At 48.4% G+C, this 20,494-nt stretch overlaps 1 protein-coding gene across 1 annotated transcript; it reads left to right on the forward strand.

Annotated features, from left to right (window-relative positions):
- The first annotated feature begins 6,507 nt into the window (after nt 1-6,507).
- A4GALT (alpha 1,4-galactosyltransferase) lies at nt 6,508-7,566 on the forward strand. The gene has a single exon (XM_006866909.1). The coding sequence runs from the start codon at nt 6,508-6,510 to the stop codon at nt 7,564-7,566; it is 1,059 nt and encodes a 352-aa protein (XP_006866971.1).
- Nucleotides 7,567-20,494: the final 12,928 nt, after the last annotated feature.

Below are 20,494 nucleotides of genomic sequence, written 5' to 3' on the forward strand. Positions count from 1 at the left end.
GAAGACCCCCAACGAGATAGATTGGCCAGGTGGCAGCATTGATGGACTCAAGTGTGGCAGCGGTAGTGAGGTTGGCCCAGGATTGGACATTGTTTCATTCTGCTGTGCATGGGGTTGCTATGAGTCCATTCTGACTCGATGGCACCTGACAACCCCCACCGGCCCTGTGCGTCTACCCACCCTTCACTGCCTGCCTGAGATGGACAGTGGAGGGTCCTGATAATAGGAAACCACAGAGGGGCATAGGGCAGGGAGTGACCATAACTTGCTTGCTAAGTGGAAACCTCCCCCTAGGGGCGGGGCAAGGAAGCATGAGGAGGCTTGGGCTGACAGGCTGCCACTGTGAGTCCCATCCAGGGGCCCAGAAACATACTTAGTGCCTGAGGTCACGCGGGTATTAGGTTGTGGCCAACTTGGCCCCACACACGGTTTCTATTTCTAGACTTTCGGCTCTGGCGCCAAATATAACTTGACCTGTGTCTGGCATCTCCAACTGATAGCTCCATCGGTGAAACATCCTGCCTCCAGAGCAGGCCTAGACCCTACCCCACAATGAGCTGGAGTCTGATCGTTCTAATACTATGACCCCCAAGCAGCCAGAGCCTGCGGCTGCCTGTTCATCTAACTGCCTGTCCACTTATCAGCTTTGTTGATATGGGGCTAAAAATATTCAGAACAAAAATAGCCTCTCCCTGCTGGAGAAAGATCAGGGGCTGGGGGCACAGCCAGTCTGTAGTTTATATCAGCTCTGCCACTTGTGGCTGGGGGACCTCAGGCAGCTCAAATAGCCTCTCTGACCCCCATTATCTCACCACTGGTTCACTTGGGCACTCACTGATTAACTCACTCTGATTTGCTTATTGATCCATTTGCTCACTGACCTACTCACTCACTGGCATGCTTACTTACTGATTCACTGATCATTCGCTCATCGATTCTCTTGATCATTGATTCGTTTCTTCAATCACCCTGTGCGTATTCTCTCAATATTTTTTTAACCACGTACCAGGAACTCGGCACTCTTCTAGTTGCTGAACAAACCACAAAAATATCCCTTTCCTCATGGAGTTAGGCTTTAATGGAACAAGACAGATAAATCACCAAAATAAAGAAGTCCAGGATACAGTATGTTAGCCGCTGCTGCTGTGGGAGGCAGTTCCAACTCCCAGTGAGCCTGTAGAGGATTTCACGGAGTCCTGGTATGGCACTGTGGGTTAATGCGCCAAACTGCAAAGCCATTTGATTGGCGGTTCAAGCTCACCAGCTGCTCCTCGGAAACCCTATACAGGGTCCCTATGGGTTGGAATTGACTCTATGGCACTTAACAACAACAACAAATCTTTACAGGAATAGAAAGCCTCATCTTTCTCCAGCGGAGCAGCTAGTGGTTCCAAACTGCTGACCTTGTGGATTGCTGTCCAGTATGTAACCACAACATCACCAGAGCTTAGTAACAAGTACTAAGGAGAAAAAATAAAGTAGGAACTATTGTTTGGATCAACTGTCAACACTCATGGAAGCAGCAGTCAAGAAATCAAACAATGATGATGCATGCAATGAAACGAAATATGGTACGGTGAATGTAAAGATAATGTTCTCCCATGTAAACTGACACATAATTCACAGTAAAAACTTAGAGAAAAAAAAAAAAGAAAGAAATCAAATGATGACATATTGCATTAGGCAAATTTGCTGCCTAAGACCTCTTTAAAGTGTTCCAAGTACAAAGATATCAGTTTGAGGACTAAGGTGTGCCTGCACCAAACCATGGTATTTTCAATAGCTTCACATGCATGTTTCTCTGCTATTCATAAGGTTTGCAGTGACTAAATATTCTGAAGTAGTTCATCACTCTTTCTTCCTAGTCTGTCTTCATCTGGAAGCTCATCTGAAACCTTTCCACCATGGGTGACCCTGCTCGTATTTAAAATACCTTCCAGAATTACAGCAACTCACAAGCCACCACAGTATGACACACTGACAGATAAGTGGTGGTATTTTCAATAACCTCATATGTATGCGAAAGGAGCTCTGGTAGCGTAGTGGTTACAAATCAGGCTGTGAACCAAAAGGTCAGCAGTTCAAAACTACCAGCTGTTCCATGGGAGACAGATGAGGCTTTCTGCTCCAGTGAAGATTTACAGCCTCGGAAACCCTGTACAGGGTCACTATGAGTCAGAACGAACTCCACGGCACATAACAACAACATATGTATGTGAAAGCTGGACAGTGAATAAGGAAGAGTGTAGAAGAATTGATGCATTTGAGTTATGGTGTTGGAGGAGAATATTGAAAGTGCCATGGGCTACCAAAAGAACAGATTTGTGTTGGAAGAAGTGCAGCCAGAGTGCTCCTTGGAGGTCAAGATGGCCAAACTTCGTTTCTCACACTTCGGACATATTGTCAGGAAGGACCAATCTCTGGAGAAGGACATCATGTTTAGTAAGGTGGAGGGTCAGAGAAAAAAAGGAAGACCTCCAGCGAGATGGATTGGCAAAGTGGCAGCATCAATGGGCTCAAGCGTGGCAACAACTGTAAGGTTGGCCCAGGACCGGGCAGTGTTTCATTCTGTTGTGCATAGGATCGCTATGAGTCGGTACCAACTCGATGGCACCTAACAACAACAATGAAACGATGGAGGTTGGAATTTTCACTAGTGGGGTTGGGAAGGCTCTGGTGGGAAGATGAGTTTTGGGGGGGCATACCGCAGGAGCATCTGCAGGAAGGAGCAAAAGGAACCACAGGTACAAAGGCCCTGAGGCTGCAGAAGAGTTGGGGAGAAAGAGCGGAAGGTCAGGTGTGGCCTGGGCAGAGCAGATAACAGAGAGGTAGGACTTGATTTTAGGGAGGTAGGGACACACATGTCATTAGGGTCTGTGGACAAGAACCTGCAGGGGGTGAAGTAGAAACAGGAGGACAATGAAGAGTTTGGAGATGGGGAGTGAGAGGGCTCAGGTTTGGGATGGGGGCATGAAGGGAAGAGGAACATGGGGCTCCTCTCCTGTTCCAAAGGCATAACCAGACAGTGCCCTGGATAGAGACAATGAAGACAAATCTAGGATGGTCCCTCACCTTTCTTGCCCAAGCAGCAGACAGGATAAAGTGGCTGTTTCTCTAGTAGGAACTGGTACTAAGACATGTTGTCAGAGGGTAATGGAAGGGACTTTGTTTACAAAGGGCCTGGTTCAGGACCTCCTGCGCCTCAGCCCACATCCACTCCTCGTGGCTGGACTGGGCTGGACACTGGCACCCAGAGCTGAGCTGATGTACAAAGATGGGAAGGCACTCTCTGAGTAGGGCATGGAAACGGACGTCTCTGGAAGGGCGTGCATGCCCAGAATTGCCCACTGTGGGCATGAACCTCCTGCCCAATGGACAACAGGTCACTCACTGTTGCACCAGCCTCGCAGTCTTTGCTATGTTTGAGCCTATGGTTGTACCTCTGTGGAACTTGGGTCCCCTGAATCCTGAGGTTCACCCCATCTCTCCCTCCCATCTCCTATCCTACCTACTGGTCTCCCACCCTCCACTGCTGCCATATGCATCCCTCACTCCCCATAGAGCAGGTTCCTTCACTCCCTGACCAAAGCCCACTGAAAGAGCCAGACAGTCCAGCCTTGAAGACCACCTTGGCCCCCACACCCAACTCCTGTCTCACTCTGCTCCCCATGCACCTTGTGGGGACCATTCATTCATTCACAGACATTGTCTTAAGTGCTTACTGTGTACCGGGTACTGGGGAGAGGCTGCGGCTTACACAATCCAGAGCTACCATACCACTTCCATCTGGCTAGTGAGCCCTCTTCATCCCCAGAGCTCAGCTCAACGGCCACCTGCCCAGTCAGTTCCGCTGACCCCCTTGTTGCATTTCACCTTGCCCTTGTCTGTTTCCAGGTGCTGTCCTGGGTACCAGTGCAGGGCCTGACCCTGAAAGGTCCCCTCCTGGGACAAGTCAGTGAACAAAGGAGTGGACTGGTCAGTCTTGGCAGGGAGGTGGGGGTACCAGGTGCCAGTGGCCCCTCTCATCCTCTCCTCCATCTTTTGCAGATGGCCTCACCGATGCAGAGCATGTGTGGAAAAGCTGAGTTCGTGTTGACAGACAAGGCTGGCTGCTGAGCCAGGCGCGTCTCCAGGAGGCTTCCGGGATCCCGCCTTGCACCATGGGCCATCTAGGCTGGTCAGTTATTTGCCAGAGACAGGGCAGGGCCCAAACCTGAACCCTGGGTAGAGCGCCAGGCTCCTTCCCCAAGCTGTGAGGCTCCCTGTGAGGAGACTGACTCCCACCCTCTCTGCCCCTTTGTAGAATGGATGGCACCTTCCCCTGGGGATGCTGAGGTCTGAGTGGAGGGCAGGTGGCGTGGCTGCAATGCTAAGTCCAGGTGCATCAGTTCCTACAGGTTATGGTGGGTCCGTTGGCACCTCTGTCCCAGGTAAGGGGTCTAGTGGTTGAGAACACAGACCCTGGGGCCACCTGGCCCACCATTTACGGCTGTAGGACTGTAGGCAGGTTACCGAGCTTCTATATGCCTGTTTACTCATCTATGAGATGGGGATGTGATCCCCGCTGCAGTTTGGTTGTGTAAGTGTTGCGGCACCACAAACTGGAGGTCTTGACATGAATTGCCTCACAGATCTGAAGGCCAGGGGTCCGAATTCAGAGCATCCACAAGGACATGTTCTCTCCAAGGGCTTAAGGGAACGAGCTTTGCTCTTCTCTTAGCTTCCAGCAGGGCAGCCCCAGGCCCTCTGGGTCTCTGGGTCTCTTGTCTAATATTAGGGCATCGTCATATTGTAGAGGGCCCACCTCCTCCAGTAGGGCCTCGTGTATACCAACAACATCTGCTAAGACCCTGTTTCCAAACAAGGTCACCTCTCAGGTTGGGGGGGTTACGTTTCTAACGTATATTTTGGAGGACACAATTCAGTCCTTAACTGTGGTTATAAGGTGGGGGTACTTCATTGGTGTTAAATGGTATTTAATGACTTGTTGCTGTTATGTGCCGTGGAGTCGGTTCTGACTCACAGCGACCCTGTACAGGGTTTCCGAGGCTGTAAATTTTTACGGGAGCAGAAAGCTTCATCTTGCTCCTGCAGAACAGCTGGTAGTTTCGAACTGCTGACCTTGCGGTTCGCAGCCCGATTCATAACCACCATGCTACCAGAGCTCCTTACTTAATGATTTAATAGGTGCTAAATGCAGGAAAGGGAGTCCTGGTGTTGCACTGTGGGCTAATGCACTGGACCACAAGGTCGGTTTGTACTGCAAGGTCGGCAGTTCAGGCTCACTAGCTGCTGCTAGGAAACCCTATACAGGGTCACTGTGAGTTAGACCACCAACAACAACAACAACAAATACAGAAAAGGAGCCCTGATAGCATAGTGGTTACGCATTGGGCTGCTCACTGCAAGGTCAGCAGTTCGAATCTACCAGTTGCTCTGTAGGAACAAGATGAGACTTTCTGCTCCCATAAAGAATTACTGCCTCAGAATCCCTATCCAGGGTCACTATGAGTCAGAACCAGCCCAGCGGCACACCCCCACCACCAAATGCTTAGGAGGTCACCTGGCACCTACTTCCTGGCAGTCAATACGAATTGAATGAAGGAATGAATAGGAATACAGCTGCTGGATATCCCTTTTCTGCAAGTGGGAAATCACTTAGGTTCACAGACGTAAGTGACTTACTTGTCCAGGGTCTGGAAGCAGGTCCTGGCAGAGCTGGGGTCCCAAGCCTCCAGGTGTCTGCTGGTTCTGCTCTCTAGCACAGGGACCAAGACTGTCTTGTTCCCCCTGCCACCTGTGGGCAACCAGGAATTTTCCTGGCTGCTGGCTCAGCAGACATCAGTGGAAAAGTTAACGTTCAAGGGCAACTATACTAGTTCCAGACTTCCTGCCCCTTTCTACTTCAGCCCAAAGCAGGACTGGGGGTGCAGGGACCAGAAGATGCCATCTTGGCAAGACAAAGAGCTTTGGAACCCAGCAGGCATTCCGGTGTGCTTGGACCAGAGCTCTGTGAGTGAGCTTGCTTTCCTGACCCTCTCTGCAAGTGCCAGGCCACCCTGAGGCTGCTTAGCTGTCTGGTCCAGGCCTGGTTTGTAAAGCCAAGTGAAGGGGAGGGGTCAAGAGCTGGGCCTCAGGGCATGAGCCATCATGCCAAAGAGAACTCAATTTCCAAGGCAAAGGCATGACTTGTAAAGTCACAGCCTGTGGCAGACTGTGGCCTGAGCCCAGGGTCGCCATGCATTGTGGGTGCCAGTCCTGGGGTAGCTCATAGGCAAGCTCTTGAAAAGGGAAGGGACCTTCACATACTTTAGTCCACACAGGTGAGAAAGGAGATGGGGCGCTGGGAAGAGATTTGCCCCGAGTCCCCAGGTTCAAGCTCAGGCTTGCCTGGCCCCAGAGCCCCATGGACTGCGGAAGACACGTCTGGTGGCTCGGCCCCATGTTGTACCTTCTCTTGCAGACCAACCAATTCCACTGGAGGTTGCTAGTGTGATCTGGGAGACCATGCCCAGCGCCCCCAGCTGCGCGCTGCTGCTGCTCCGAGGCACTCTCAGGCAGCGGGTCTGTACACTGTTCATCATGGTTTTCAAGTTCACCTTCGTCTTCCTCATGATCTACTGGCACATCGTGGGTGAACCTAAGAACCAAGGACAGCTCTACAATCTGCCTGCCGACCTGCCCTGCCCCTGCCCAGAGCCTCCCATGGCCCTCCCCAGTAGCTCCCCTCCTGGCAACATCTTCTTCCTGGAGACCTCAGACCGGACCAACCCCAACTTCCTGTTCATGTGCTCGGTGGAGTCAGCGGCCAGGGCCCACCCCAAATCCAGAGTGGTGGTCCTAATGAAGGGGCTGCTGGGGGACAGTGCCTCCCAGCCCCAGAACCTGGGGCTCTCGCTGCTGCGCTGCTTCCCCAACGTCCAGATGCTGCCGCTAGACCTGGAGGCCCTGTTCCGCGGCACGCCCCTGGCTGCCTGGCACTCGGCTGCGCGTGCGCGCTGGGAGCCATACCTTCTACCTGTGCTCTCCGACGCCGGCCGAATCGCGCTGCTGTGGAAGTTCGGCGGCATCTACCTGGACACGGACTTTATCGTCCTCAAGAGTCTACAGAACCTGACCAACACGCTGGGCACCCAGTCCCGCTATGTCCTCAACGGCGCTTTCCTGGCCTTTGAACGGGGCCACGAGTTCATGGCACTCTGCATGCGGGACTTCGTGGCGCATTACAACCGCTGGGTCTGGGGCCACCAGGGCCCGCAGCTCCTCACGAGGGTCTTCAAGAAGTGGTGCGCCATCCGCAGCCTAGGGGAGCGCCAGGCCTGCCGCGGCGTCACCACCCTACCCCGGGAGGCCTTCTACCCCATCCCCTGGCAGAACTGGAAGAAGTACTTTGAGGACATCCGCCCCGAGGAGCTGCCCCGCTTGCTCAACGCCACCTATGCCGTTCACGTGTGGAACAAGAAGAGTCAGGGCACCCGCTTCCGGGCCACATCCCGGGCGCTGCTGGCTCAGCTCCATGCTCGCTACTGCCCCACGACGCACGAAGCCATGAAGATGTACTTATGAGGACCACCCTTCCGGGGGAGAGGAGGTCTTAGCCCCTGCTGGCAACTCCGGCTCCGCAGGGATGAGTCCCTCCAGGCTCGCACACACTCTCAGAGCAGAGACCTCACGTGGGGGGAGCCCCTCCAGCTGGAATCAGTGTCCCCAGGCTGCTGTGAGCACCCTGGTCTTTTGAATATCAGACACTGTTTTCCAGTGTCTTCCTTGGGTACAGGGAGCCAGTAGGGTTGGGAACTCTGTGATCAGGAAGAGGGCATGGAGAAGCTAGTGGGAAAGGATATGAAAGGAGGGAAAAGTCTGCAGAAGATAGCGACTCGGGAAGGCCAGGGGAGCAGATGTGTCCCACACAGTGTTGGGAGTTGGGGGTGTTTGGGTCTTTCCTGGTTTTGATTCTTTTTCAGAGGGGCCGAGCAGAGGCCGGCCAGCTGAGCAGATCTAGAGAGCTCCTTGAGAGAGATTGCCCACCCACCACATCCTTGTTTTCCCCTCCAGATGTTGCCAGGGTAGTTTGTGCCAGCTGGAAGATCTGGCTCACAAGAAGCATTTTGAAGAAAGTGTTCTCCCTGGCCCTGTGATAAACGGGAAAAAATGATACATTAAAAGTACTAACCAACTTCTAGTGGTTTATGGTTAATAAAATACACCCACTCACTCAGCCCTTATTGGCTGCTCTCTCCAGATGGGAAGCTGCTGAGTTGGCCGGTGACCTGCCTAAAACCAGCCCAGCCCACTGGGGTCTCCCTGCTGCTATCTGGATCAGGTGGACCTTAACTGGCAATTTCCTAGGCACTTGGGGAAGGGAGAGGTAGCTGCAATGTGGATGAGAGGAGTCTGAGTAACCTGCCAGTGTGCTTGGAGTCCCCCAATAATGCCCCTGAATCTCTCTCAACCCAAACAGGGCAATCATGGATCCCACCCTAAGAATAGATGTAAGGGACCGCAAGGAGGGAGATGGGACACCTGTGGGGCTCTCTTCCTGGGATGTCTCAACTGGTTTGCATTGAAGGAGTTGCATGGAGAAATTCACCAGCCAGACTGGGCCTGCTGCCAGGAGAGCAACCAAGGGAGGAAACCTTCAGAGACCTCCGGATTCTGTCGGGGACAGTTCTAGCCACTAGGAAAGGTGGTGAGCTCAACACTAGGGATATTCAAGAGCAGGTGAGGTTTTTGATGAGAGCAATGGGTCATAGGTCAATTAATCCTCCAAGGGCAATATAATTTTAATCATTTTCAAATGCTCAAACAAGCAGCTTTTACTTCATAAGTCTATCAGAGAAGGAAAACTCAAATATTTTCCACTAATAAGAGTGAAAGAAAATTAGTAAGTCTGCACGCTGTCAAAGACAGAAAACTCACTACTGTCAATTACGGCTCTCACAGATTTCACTGTAATACAAGTGAGGCACTGTAGGATAAGATCTGGACTTAAAATCACAAGATCAGCCGTTCAAACGCACCAGGGGCTCCTCAGAATCCCTTTACAGGGTCACTGAGTCAGAACCAACTTGACAGCACTCAACAATATATAAATAAGTGAGGAGACCTGTTGTTAAGTGCCAGTGAGTTGGTTCTGACTCAATGACCCTGTTTAGGGTTTCTGAGGAGTAGCTGGTGGGTTTGAACCACCAACTTTGTGATTAACAGTCATGCTTATCCTACCTCACCAGCCATTTGGCAATCATGTTGTGAAGTGCTATCAGAGTCTGTTCCGATTCATAGCCACCCTGTATAGGGTTTCCAAGGAGTGGCTGGCTGGTGAGCTTGAACTGCCATCCTTGCGGTTCAAACTGACCTTGCAGTCCAGCACATTAACCCACAGTACCACACCAGGCCATCATATAGTGGTTACTATGTGCCATGCATGGGAACAGTGTCTCTAAAGGATAAGCACTGGGCTGTGAACCACAGATCTGTGGTTGGAGCCTTTCTGCAATTCTTGAGATTTACAGCCTTGGAAATTGTATACAGGGGTCACTTTGAATTGAAACTGACTAGACAACACATTACAACTATGTACTAGGATACAGAGATGAAGCGCATGTCACTCCCTCGCTCTAAAGTCTTTCATGACTCCCACTTGCCTATGCAACAAAGCCTAACTCTTGGGTCCAGTGTTCAAGACCTGCCATGATCCAGCCCACCCCCTCCAGTCCCCTGAGCATTGCCCACCAACCACACAAAACGGCATATCCTTGACTCCTTCCCAACCATTTCCACCAACAAACTTTTCCTAATAAGTCTGATAGCCCCTCCATGAAGCCCTCCGTGACTGGTCCCCTTCGAACACCACAGCTTCCAAGTTGCCTCCACACATGCCAATTCTTGTTTAGCTTGTCTCCCAGAAACCTTGAAGGTTGCAGCCAAGTCAAATTCCTCTTGTGGTCCTCTGCTCACTGTTCTTTGCCCAGGCAGACTGTGGACACTCCCAGGGACACTGCCCTGGACGGCTGTTCCACTGGATGACCCCACAGAGATGGCTTTCTGGCTCCCGATGCTGCTGCTGGCTCAGTGCCCAGGGATATCTGTCACAATTTGGGACAGTGAGCTGACACCTTTCTGCCAAGGAGTAGTCCAGGCACCCTTGGCATCGGGGGGGTTGGCACAAATAGGACCCACTTCCACATCCCTGCAGCTCAGATGGGTGATGAACACACAGAAAACAACTGTGTGTCCAGACCCCACCGTGGGCACATTATATATGTACATCACCTCATTGGATCCACAAACCACGGCGGCTTTGTACCCCCATTTCACAAGTCTGCAAACCAAGGTTCTTGGGAAAGGACCTTCCAAATCCCAGGTGGTCTGTTGGTGGTAAAGCCAGGAGTCAAAGAGTTGGCTCCTTGTCCCCTCCACCCAAGACCTGGCCAACCCCACTCCAGGTTGTCCCTAGTACCCTGTCAGTCAATATTGTTGCGTGACTGTCATACTGGGACCGCTGGAAAAAGAGGAAGCTCTCCCACTTCAAAACTCCTCACAGCCTGCTTTTTTGCCAGGTATTTGGGTTGGGGGTTTGGGGAGCCCTGGCACTGTGGGCTAGGTATGTCACTCACGCTTTATAGATACCCAGAGAAGCCTTGGTGTGGTGCCATAGAATCAGTACTGGACCGCTTGGTCGATGGTCCAAACCAACCAGTTGCTCCTTGGAAACCCTGTTGTTGTTGTTGTTAGGTGCCATCAAGTCAGTACTGACCCATAGTGACCTTATGCACAGCAGAATGAAACACTGCCCGATCCTGGGCCAACCTCATTACTCTTGACACGCTTGAGTCTATCAATGCTGCCACTTGACCAATCCACCTCATTGGGGGTCTTCCTCTTTTTCTCTACCCTCCACCTTACCAAACATGATATCCTTCTCCAGTGATTGGTCCCCCCTGACAATATGTCTGAAATTTGAGAGACGATGTTTGGCCATCTTGGCCTCCAAGGAGCACTCTGGCTGAACTTCTTCCAAAACAGATCTATTTGGAAACCCTACACAGGGAAGCCCTACACAGGGATATTAAGGAGCTCTGGTAACATAGTGGTTAGGAATCAGGCTGCGAACCTTAAGGTCAGCAGTTCGAAACTACCAGATGTTCCACAGGAGAAAGATGAGGCTTTCTGCTCCTGTAAAGATTTACAGCCTCAGAAACCCTGTACAGGGTCACTATGAGTCAGAACCGACTCCACAGCACATAACCACCCACCACACAGGGGTATTATGAGTAGGAACCAACTCCTGAGGTTTGGCCTGAACTCCCCATCATGCCCGACCTTCCAAAAGGGCTGGGAAGGGCCAGCTCTGGGCTTGTTTTGTCCCAGAAAGAGCAGGAAGAAGGATCCATTTATACAGAAGTCTGGGCCCCAGATTCCTGCCCCCTCCCCAGTGTAAATTGCCCTGGTGCTTTGGCAACCTTACCCTCAGCGCCCCGCTGTCCCATTTGCTTAAAGTGGCAACCAGAACATTTCTCGGAAAGAGTAAGGGAGGGTGGCTGTGCTGGAAACTTGCCCTGGGGACATGTAATCGGATCCTCCAGCCCCAATGTCTCTGGCTGGTTTATAGCTGGTGCCTTCACAGACATTTTATCCCAGAGTTAGGGGACATGATGAGGAGCCATTCCTTTATCTTATCCCTTTGTTGGGGTACCACACAGGCAGGGGTCTGAGGCAGGCATGCCGCCAATTATTTAATGAATATTCCTGGCTGGCCAGGCCCTAGGGAGCAGGGAGAGAGTGGGGTTCCCAGCAGCTCTGAGGCTGGGAAAATCATTCTTGCTGCTGTATGAATATTAAACTTCTTGTTTAAATATTAAATTAGAACGTGTTTCATCTGAGTACCTAAGAGAGATGGTCATGGGTAATGCATGACCACCTTCCTGGAAGTGTGCTTTCATGGTTCATTTGTTCCTAATCTCTGCTTATCCTAACTTGGGCCAGCTTGATGGGAGTTCTGTTGTGAGGTGAAGGAAGACAGGGTCAGGGCTGAACAGGCTTTGGGATCTGACACTGGGGGCTGGCTCAGCTGTGACCTGAACTTCAGTGCAGAAAGCGCACAATGATGCAGGAGGAGGAAACCAAGATGGCAGGTGAGATGTGGAATTCTCCTAAAACTTTTCTCACAGCCATCGCCCACTGTAACTAGACCCAAAAGTTAGAATTCAGCCCCGGGTCCTACCAACAACCAAGGAGAGAAATCAGATAAAGGAGAAGAGTAGGAATAAGATTCCTAACACAGAGTGGCTGAACCCAGGAAGGAATTGATTATCACACATGATGTATTGGTTAAGTTACATGGGAAGCTGCTGAAACAAAAAGACCCTCAGACCGCTTACCAATGGGAGATCTTTTCTCACTCACTCAGTCCCCAGGCTGGTGAAGTCACTCTGCCAGCCCCAAGAGGTGACTTTCAGGCAAGTGGGGAGAGTGTCCCAAATAAAGATCTGCAGAAGATGTTCCAAAACTTGCACACATCACTTCCACTCAAACTCCATTGGCCTGGAGTTAGTCACATGGTCTCACCAAGCTGCCAAGGAGTCTGGGAAGGGTAGTCTAGGAGGCCACGTGTCCAGCTAAAACTCAAGTGTGTTAGATTACCAAGGAGCTCTGGTAGTCTGGTAGCGTAGTTGTTTCGAGTTGGGCTGCTAACCTCAAGGTCAGCAGTTCAAAACTACCAGCCATTCCGCAGGAGAAAGATGTGACTTTCTGCTCCCATAAAGATTTACAGCCTCAGAAACCCTGTACAGGGTCACTATTTACCAAAAGGATAAACATGAGAGGGGGGCTAATAGTAATAGTGTTTGTCTCCAGAAACCTGAGGATAAGCGGGCTCCAGGACTGGGTAACTCAGCATTCAATGGCATCTTCAAGGATCCGGTGTACTGACTTTTCTTACCTGTGTCCCCTCATGGCCTTAAAGTGGCTGCCACTGCTCTAAGCATTACGCCCTATGCACCAAAGCAAAAAAAAAGAATTCCTGGTGCTTCTATTTTTTTTTAAGTTTTTATTGTGACCTGAGCCATAGTTTACATGGGAGAACATTGGCTTTACACCATCATTTCATTGCAATGATTAAAGTCTCCGTGAATCATCATTCAACAGTATTTGCTTCCCATTCCCTCTGGGTTTTGTTTTGTTTTGTTTTGTGGGGTGGAGGGAATATGTATACAAAAACGCTCAGGAATATATAATAATTTAAACAATCAAAGGGCACATTCTCAAGCCTGCTTCCTGTGTGCCTCTTTTTGAAGGAGATTAAAACATTCTCAGAAGCCCTTTCTCCAACTCTCCCCTCAATTTCCTTGGCCAGGACAGAAGCCCCCTTTCTCTGCAGAGTTGTCCTCAGTTGGGACAAGGGGGCTGGGCCTTGCTTTATGTCCCATATTGATCAGCTCCAGGTTCAGGCTGGCCCAGAAAAAGATGTGAAGACCTTGGGCATAGCAGTGTCTTCAACCCAGGTAATCCCCAAAGAGGGTGACAATTCTCCTAGTAGTTGGAAGAATAAGTTTTTCTTTTCCAGTTTTGTTGTTGTTAAGAATATACACCAATTGAACAGTTTCTAACATCTATATAGTCCAGAGACACTGATTACATTCTTGAAATTGTGTAACCATTCTCATGGTCCTTTCTGATAAGCACAAACTCACAACCCCTAAGGTTCTCATTGAATCTTTTGAATTTCTGTCATCAATTGGTTGTTGTTTAGTGCCATCAGTTCCAACTCATAGCCACCCTGTATAGGGTTTTTGAGGAGCAGCTGGTGGGTTAGAACTGCCCACCTTATGGTTCACAGTCCAATGCTTATCCTACAGGGCCACTTTTTACAGATGGACAACTTGTAGACAGCAATGACAATAATTGGCTGTTCAGCCCTAAAAGAAGATTTTTCCATCACTGTTACCCTCCCCCCACCCTTCTCTCCCTCCCGCCAGTCCCTGAGTAAACTTTGGTATCCTTACATTTGCCTTTCTTGTCTTTTTATATAAGTTAAGTCGTATAATATTTGTCTTATTGTAATTGATTTGTTCCACTCAGTATAAAATCTTCAACTTCCATCCATAAATATCTATCTATCTAAGATTCCACTTCTACTGGCTAACTAGTGCTCCTTTGTTATGTATGGGCTGGTGCTGTGGAGTCCATTCTGACTCCAAGCAACCCTATATAGGGTTTCCTAGGCTGTAAATCTTTAGTGCAGCGGAAAACCTCATCTTTCTCCCACAGAGCAGCTTGTGGATTCAAACTGCTGACCCGATGGTTAGCAGCCCAGTGCATAACCCACTTTTGTTATACCAGCAGAGCTCTTTTGTTATATATGGTGGTGGTGGTGGCTATGTGCCTTGGAGTTGGTTCTGAATCCTAGCATCCCTGTATAGAGTTTCTGAGGCCATAAATCTTCTTTATGGGAGCAGAAAGCCTTATCTTTCTCCTGCGGAACTTCTGGTAGTTTCAAACTGCTGACCGTGAGATTAGCAGCCTGACTCATAACCACTTTTCTCATAACCAGAGCTCCTTATTTTGTTTTGTTTTTTGTACAAACCACATTTTATTTAGGTATTCATCTGGCATGTGCATTTTAGGTTAATAAGATGGCTCTTCAGAGTATCTGCCCCCAAACCAAAGTTTGTAATTCTTTGTAGGTGAAGTTCCTGGTGTGAGAAGTCCAGACTGCCTGCCAGGGGGCGCTTCTGGGCTCTAATTACTATTTCTTGGTCAGTGCTATTTACACAGGTGTGCCGATTTATGATCTCATGTTGATTTATTACAATAATATTTACTTTGAGCAACAAAACAGATGGGGAGGATGAATAGAAGGAGATGGGAGAGGCCATTGGGCCTTGGGGCCATGGTGAAACACAGAACAAGGGAGACATGGGAGACCAGGGTGACCGGCCTGCCTGGTGGCTGCCGAGGTGGCCACAGGAGGGTGAGCCAACTCGGTGCTCAGCTGAGATTTCAATACGCATAAGCAAGGACTTTCAGGGCTACTCGGATACGGCTGCAGCTCAGCGGAACACAATGCCTCAGTAAGGGTGAGCTGATTCCGGACGAGGATGCCGACCCCCAGGGAATGGGCCCAGGAGAAGGGGCCAGAGAGGAAGGGCCAGAAGCCAGTGTAACTGGACACCATTTTGGAGCTGTAGGAGGTGCCCAGTGCCAACAGAGGCCCTCTGAGCCACCTAGACTGGTAGCGCCAGTCATTTTTCCCTGGGCCACAGGTGGGAGCAGGCTGCAGCTGCTCATTTATAGAACAAGTTGGGAGCAATCCCTGGGGAAGGGGGTGTGGGGCCTTGGGTCTGTCAGGGATGGTAGTGGCTCAGCCTAGGACCTTCCCACAGAGAGTGGGCCAAGGTGAGATGATGGGGCCAGATGCAAGCAGGCTGCATGTTTGAGGACAATAACACTGGTGGGGTCATTTCTCAGGGGCCTAGCAAGCCCTTGGTGTGGGTGCCTCTTCCATCTGACCATATATGCACTCCACCCACCCTTTGGCCCCCAACCCAGGCCAGGGTTGGACAAGAAGTACATGTCTGTCAAGGGTAAGGAAACAAGAAACTCATGTCCTCAGAAGACCAGGAACTGCTCCTCCCAGAATCCCCTAAGAGCCCTGTGCTAGGCCACTCAAACCTCTCCAATGCTGCCCGAAAGATCATGGAGCAGGGCCTGTTGAGGTGGGAGAGGCCTTCAAACCAGCCAGGAGGAGAAGGGAGAAACCTCTGGGATCTTCAGTCTAAAAATTGCCTTAGAATCTCAAGAGAGTCACTTGGAGGTGTGTGAGGCCCACTCGGGAAGGCTTGGGAGGCTGCCTGCAGGATGATGGAGAGAACAGTATTCTTGGGGGCCACAGACCTGGGCCACAAATTCCTTGAGAGATGTAAACCCATCACATACTGAGATGTTGGAAGAAAACGTCCCTAACATCATGAAAGACAAGAAGATAAACATACATTAAGCTTTCTGTTCATCTGAAAATGTCCCCATTTTGCTGTCATATTCGAGGGACAACTTTGCTGGGTGTAATGACTCTTGGTTGGCTTGTATATTCATTCCACTGTCTTCTTGCCTGCATGGTTTCTGCTGAGAAATCAGAGTGTAGTCTTATTGGTTCTCCTTTTGACTAAGTTTTTGTTTTTCCCTCGCTGCTCTCAGACACTGAAAAAGCATGTATTTTATTTTGTTAAGGGCTCTATGCCTATAACGTCAAGTTGGTTGATTGGGTTGTTATTTTTGTCTGTGTCTTTGTTGAGCTTTTTTTCAAGTTTTATCATTCGTCAAAAGTGGTGTATAAAATCTCCTACTATTAAACCACTGAATGATTTAAAATCCGGAAAGTTGTGCACCAGCGTTGTATTCTTTCACCATATTCCTTCAATCTATATGCTGAGCAAATAATCTGAGAAGCTGGATTATATGAAAAATGTGGCGTCAGGATTAGAGGAAGTCTCATTAACAACCTGCGATATGTAGATAATACAATTTTACTTGCTGAAAGCGAAGAGGACTTAAAATACTTACTGATGAAGATCAAAGACTTCAGTATGTATTGCACCTCATTGTAAAACAAAGAAAAAACTCTTACAACAGGACCAATAAATAACCATGAGAAACACAGAAAAGACTGAAGTTGTCCAAAACAAAAATGGTAGTCTGATTGGCTACTACAAGAACAAACAAGTTGTTCTCTAGGAAGCCATCAAAGCAAGCAATCAAGTCCCTTCAAGACCAATCCTCCTCCAGGACTGAAACTCAAAGGGAACACATGAGCAGGCATGTAAGCTTTCTGGCAACCATGTTGGTCTCCTGGCGAGTGGAAGAGGGGGAAAGGCAGCAATGAAGATATGGGCCGAGTTTGACCAAGTTCCATGTAGACTCCTGTCAACCTGGAGATGAGAGAGCAAAGAGGAGGTGTTAGCTGGTCCGAAGTGTTGTAAGACCTGTGGACTCCTGAGCCCATTGACAAGGACATAGCCACAGAGGGCTGGAGCTGAGAGTGAAGTGCCCAGCTGATGTGAAGTGATGGGAGACGCACAAGAATGCCCAAACTCGTATATAGTAATCCATTTGACCTGGCTTTAATGGCATGATGATCAGAATTTGACCAGAGGAAGACAAAAGGAAAAAAAAAACTCCTTTTTTTTTTTGATAAAGGAAACAAGTGTAAATTGCTACAATTTGATGAACTTGACCTATACTTGTAGATGTTTTGTTGGTTGGTTATGTGCCGTGGAGTTGGTTCCGACTCATAGCGACCCCATACAGGGTTTCTGAGGCTGTAAATTTTTACAGAAGCAGAAAGCGTCATCTTTCTCCCATGGAACAGCTGGTAGTTTCGAACTGCTGACCTTAAGGTTCGCAGCCCAGTTTGTCACCACTACGCTACCAGAGCTTACTTATAGATGTAGTAGCTCAAAATACCAACTGAGAGCAAAGGAGTCTTCACATCCAAAGTCAATCAATCCTATCACCTCTGTACACAGGGTTGATGTTGTTGTTGTTGTTGTTGTTAGGTGCCATCAAGTTGGTACCGACTTATAGCGACCCTATGCACAACAAAATGAAACACTGCCCGGTCCTGGGCCTACCTCACAATTGTTGCCATGCTTGAGCCCATTGATGCTGCCACTTTGCCAATGCATCTTGATGGGGGTTTTCCTCTTTTTCTCTGACCCTCCACCTTACCAAACATGATATTCTTCTCTAGTGACTAGTCCCTCCTGACAATATGTCCAAAGTGTGAGAGATGAAGTTTAGCCATCCTGGCCTCCAAGGAGCACTCTGGCTGAACTTCTTCCAACACAGATCTGTTGGTTCTTTTGGAAGCCAATGGCACTTTCAATATTCTCCTCCAACACCATAACACAAAGACATCAATTATTCTATGGTCTTCCTTTTTCACTGTCCAGCTTTCACATGCATATGAGGTTATTGAAAATACCATAGCTTGGGTCAGATGCACCTTAGTCCTCAAGTTGACATCTTTGCTCTTCAACACTTTAAAAACGTCTTGTGCCGCAGATTTGCCTAATGCAATACGTCATTTGATTTCTTGGCTGCTGCTTCTGTGAGTGTTGATAGTTGATCCAAGAAGAATGAAGTCCTTGAAAACTTCAATCTTTTCTCCATTGATAAGAATGTTGTTTATTGGTCCAGTGGTGAGGATTTTTGTTTTCTTTACATTGAGATACAATTCATACCGAAGGCTATGCTCTTTGATCGTCATCAGTGAATATTTTAAGTCCTCTTCACTTTCAGCAAGCAAGGTTGTATCATCTGCATATCACAGGTTGTTAATGAGTCTTCTTCCAATCTGGATGCCATGTTTTTCTTCATAGAACCCAGCTTCTCGTATTATTTGCTCAGCATACAGGTTGAATAAGTATGGTGAAAGACTACAACGCTGTTGCACACCTTTCTTAATTTTAAACCATTCAGTGCTCCCATGTTCTGTTTGAACAACTGCCTCTTGGTTCATGTATAGATTCCTCATGAGCACAATTAAATGTTCCAGAATACTCATATATTGCAATGCTGTCCATAGCTAGTCATCATCCACACAATCGAAAGCCTTTGTGTAGTCAATAAAGCATAGGTAAACATCTTTCTGATATTCTCTGCTTTCAGCGAAGATCCATCGGACATCAGCAATGATATTCCTCATTCCAGGCCTCTTCTGAATCTGGCTTGAACCTCTGGAAGTTCTCTGTCAATGTATGCTTGTAGCCATTTCTGTATTACCTTTAGTAAAACTTGACTTACATGGGATATCAAAGAGATTGTCCGATGATTTCCACATTCCACTGGGTCACTTCTCTTCCAATCAGTCAACCAGATAGTTGTCTTCCAAATTTCTTGGCATAGATGAGTGAATGCCTCCTGTGCTGTCTCACTTTCTTGAAAGATTTCAGTTTGTATCCCATCAACTCCTGGTGCCTTGTTCTTTGCCAATTCCTTCAATGCACCTTGGACTTTCTCCTTCAGTATCATTGACTCTTGATCATTTGCTACCTCTTGAAATGGCTGAACATCAACCATGTCCTTCTGGTACAGTGACTCTGTACATTTCTTCCATCTTCTTTTGATGCTTTCTGCATCATTCAACAATCTGCCCAGAGAATCCTTCGATAATGAAAGTCGAGACTTGAATTACAGGCAATTTAGAAATTGGCTATCTAAAAGGAGCTATAAAGGCACAAAGTGACTGGTTTACAAGTTTTCAAGAGGGCATTAAGTTTCAGAGTGTGGGGGGGAAGGTAGGATCACCTTGAATAGTTTTGATCCTGTCTAGATGGGTCTGCTGAAAGGACATGGGGATAGGGTTATTTTGATTCAATTGTGAGTAATTGTTTTCATGACTAAATGTGATTGTCACAACTGTAAAGGTAGAAGTTTTTTTAACAAAAAGAGAGAAGTAGTTAATCTAATAGTCCATGAACAGAGGATCCTAGGATCACCAAGGGAGAAGAGCACAAGTGAAATGTGGGACCCTATCCAGAGAAGCAGCGACACCAGAGATGAAGGCAGAGATGAGGACATGGAGAGAGGGAGCAGCTGAGGACTCAAGACTCATGGAAAGAGAAAGGCTGTGTGCTGGTGGCCAGGTGCTGGTGGCCAAAGAGCAGGCTTGCAGAATGTGTCCTTGGGGTTTTTAAATGATTATATATTTCTGAGAGTTTTTGTGTACATCCCCCCAAAAAACAAACAAACAAACAAAGGGAATAGAAGGAAATACTGTTGAATGATGAGGCACAGAGGAGATTGTAAATCACTGCAATGAAATGATGAGTATAAAACTGATGTTCCCCATGTAAACTAATCACTCAATTCACAATAAAAACTTTTTTAATTGGATGGGAAATAACAACAACAACAAAAAGATTGAAGTTGTCAAAGATTTCATTTTGCTTAGATCCACTATCAACACTCATGGAAACAGCAGTCAAGAAATCAAACAACATATTGCATTAGGCAATGTATTTGGGCTATGGTTTGGGGGAAGAGTATTAAAGGTACCATGGGCTGCTAAAAGAACAAGCCAATCTGAGTTAGAAGAAGTACAGCCAGAATGCTCCTTGGAAGCCAGGATGGTCAGGCTTTGACTCTCAGACTTCAGACATACTGTCAGGAGGACTCGTCCCTGGAGAAGGATAACATATTTGGTAAAGTGGAGGGTCGGAGAAAAAGAGAAGACCCTCAATGAGAGGGATCGGCACATGGCAACATCAATGAGCTCCAATGTAGCAACAACTGTAAAGTTGGCCCAGGGTCAGGCAGTGTTTCTTTCTGTTGTGCTGACCTTGCGGTTCAAACTGACTTTGCAGTTCAGCACATTAACCCACAGCACCATACCTCGACTCCCAGGAACATGAAGATCAGGCTAAAATGATCTCCAGGCAAACTATTGAAAATATTAGCTATCTTTATAAGTTAAGCACTGGACTGTGGATCACAA

This window comes from Chrysochloris asiatica, unplaced genomic scaffold (genome assembly GCF_000296735.1).
Source record: "Chrysochloris asiatica unplaced genomic scaffold, ChrAsi1.0 scaffold00097, whole genome shotgun sequence".
Taxonomy (NCBI): Eukaryota; Metazoa; Chordata; class Mammalia; order Afrosoricida; family Chrysochloridae; genus Chrysochloris; species Chrysochloris asiatica.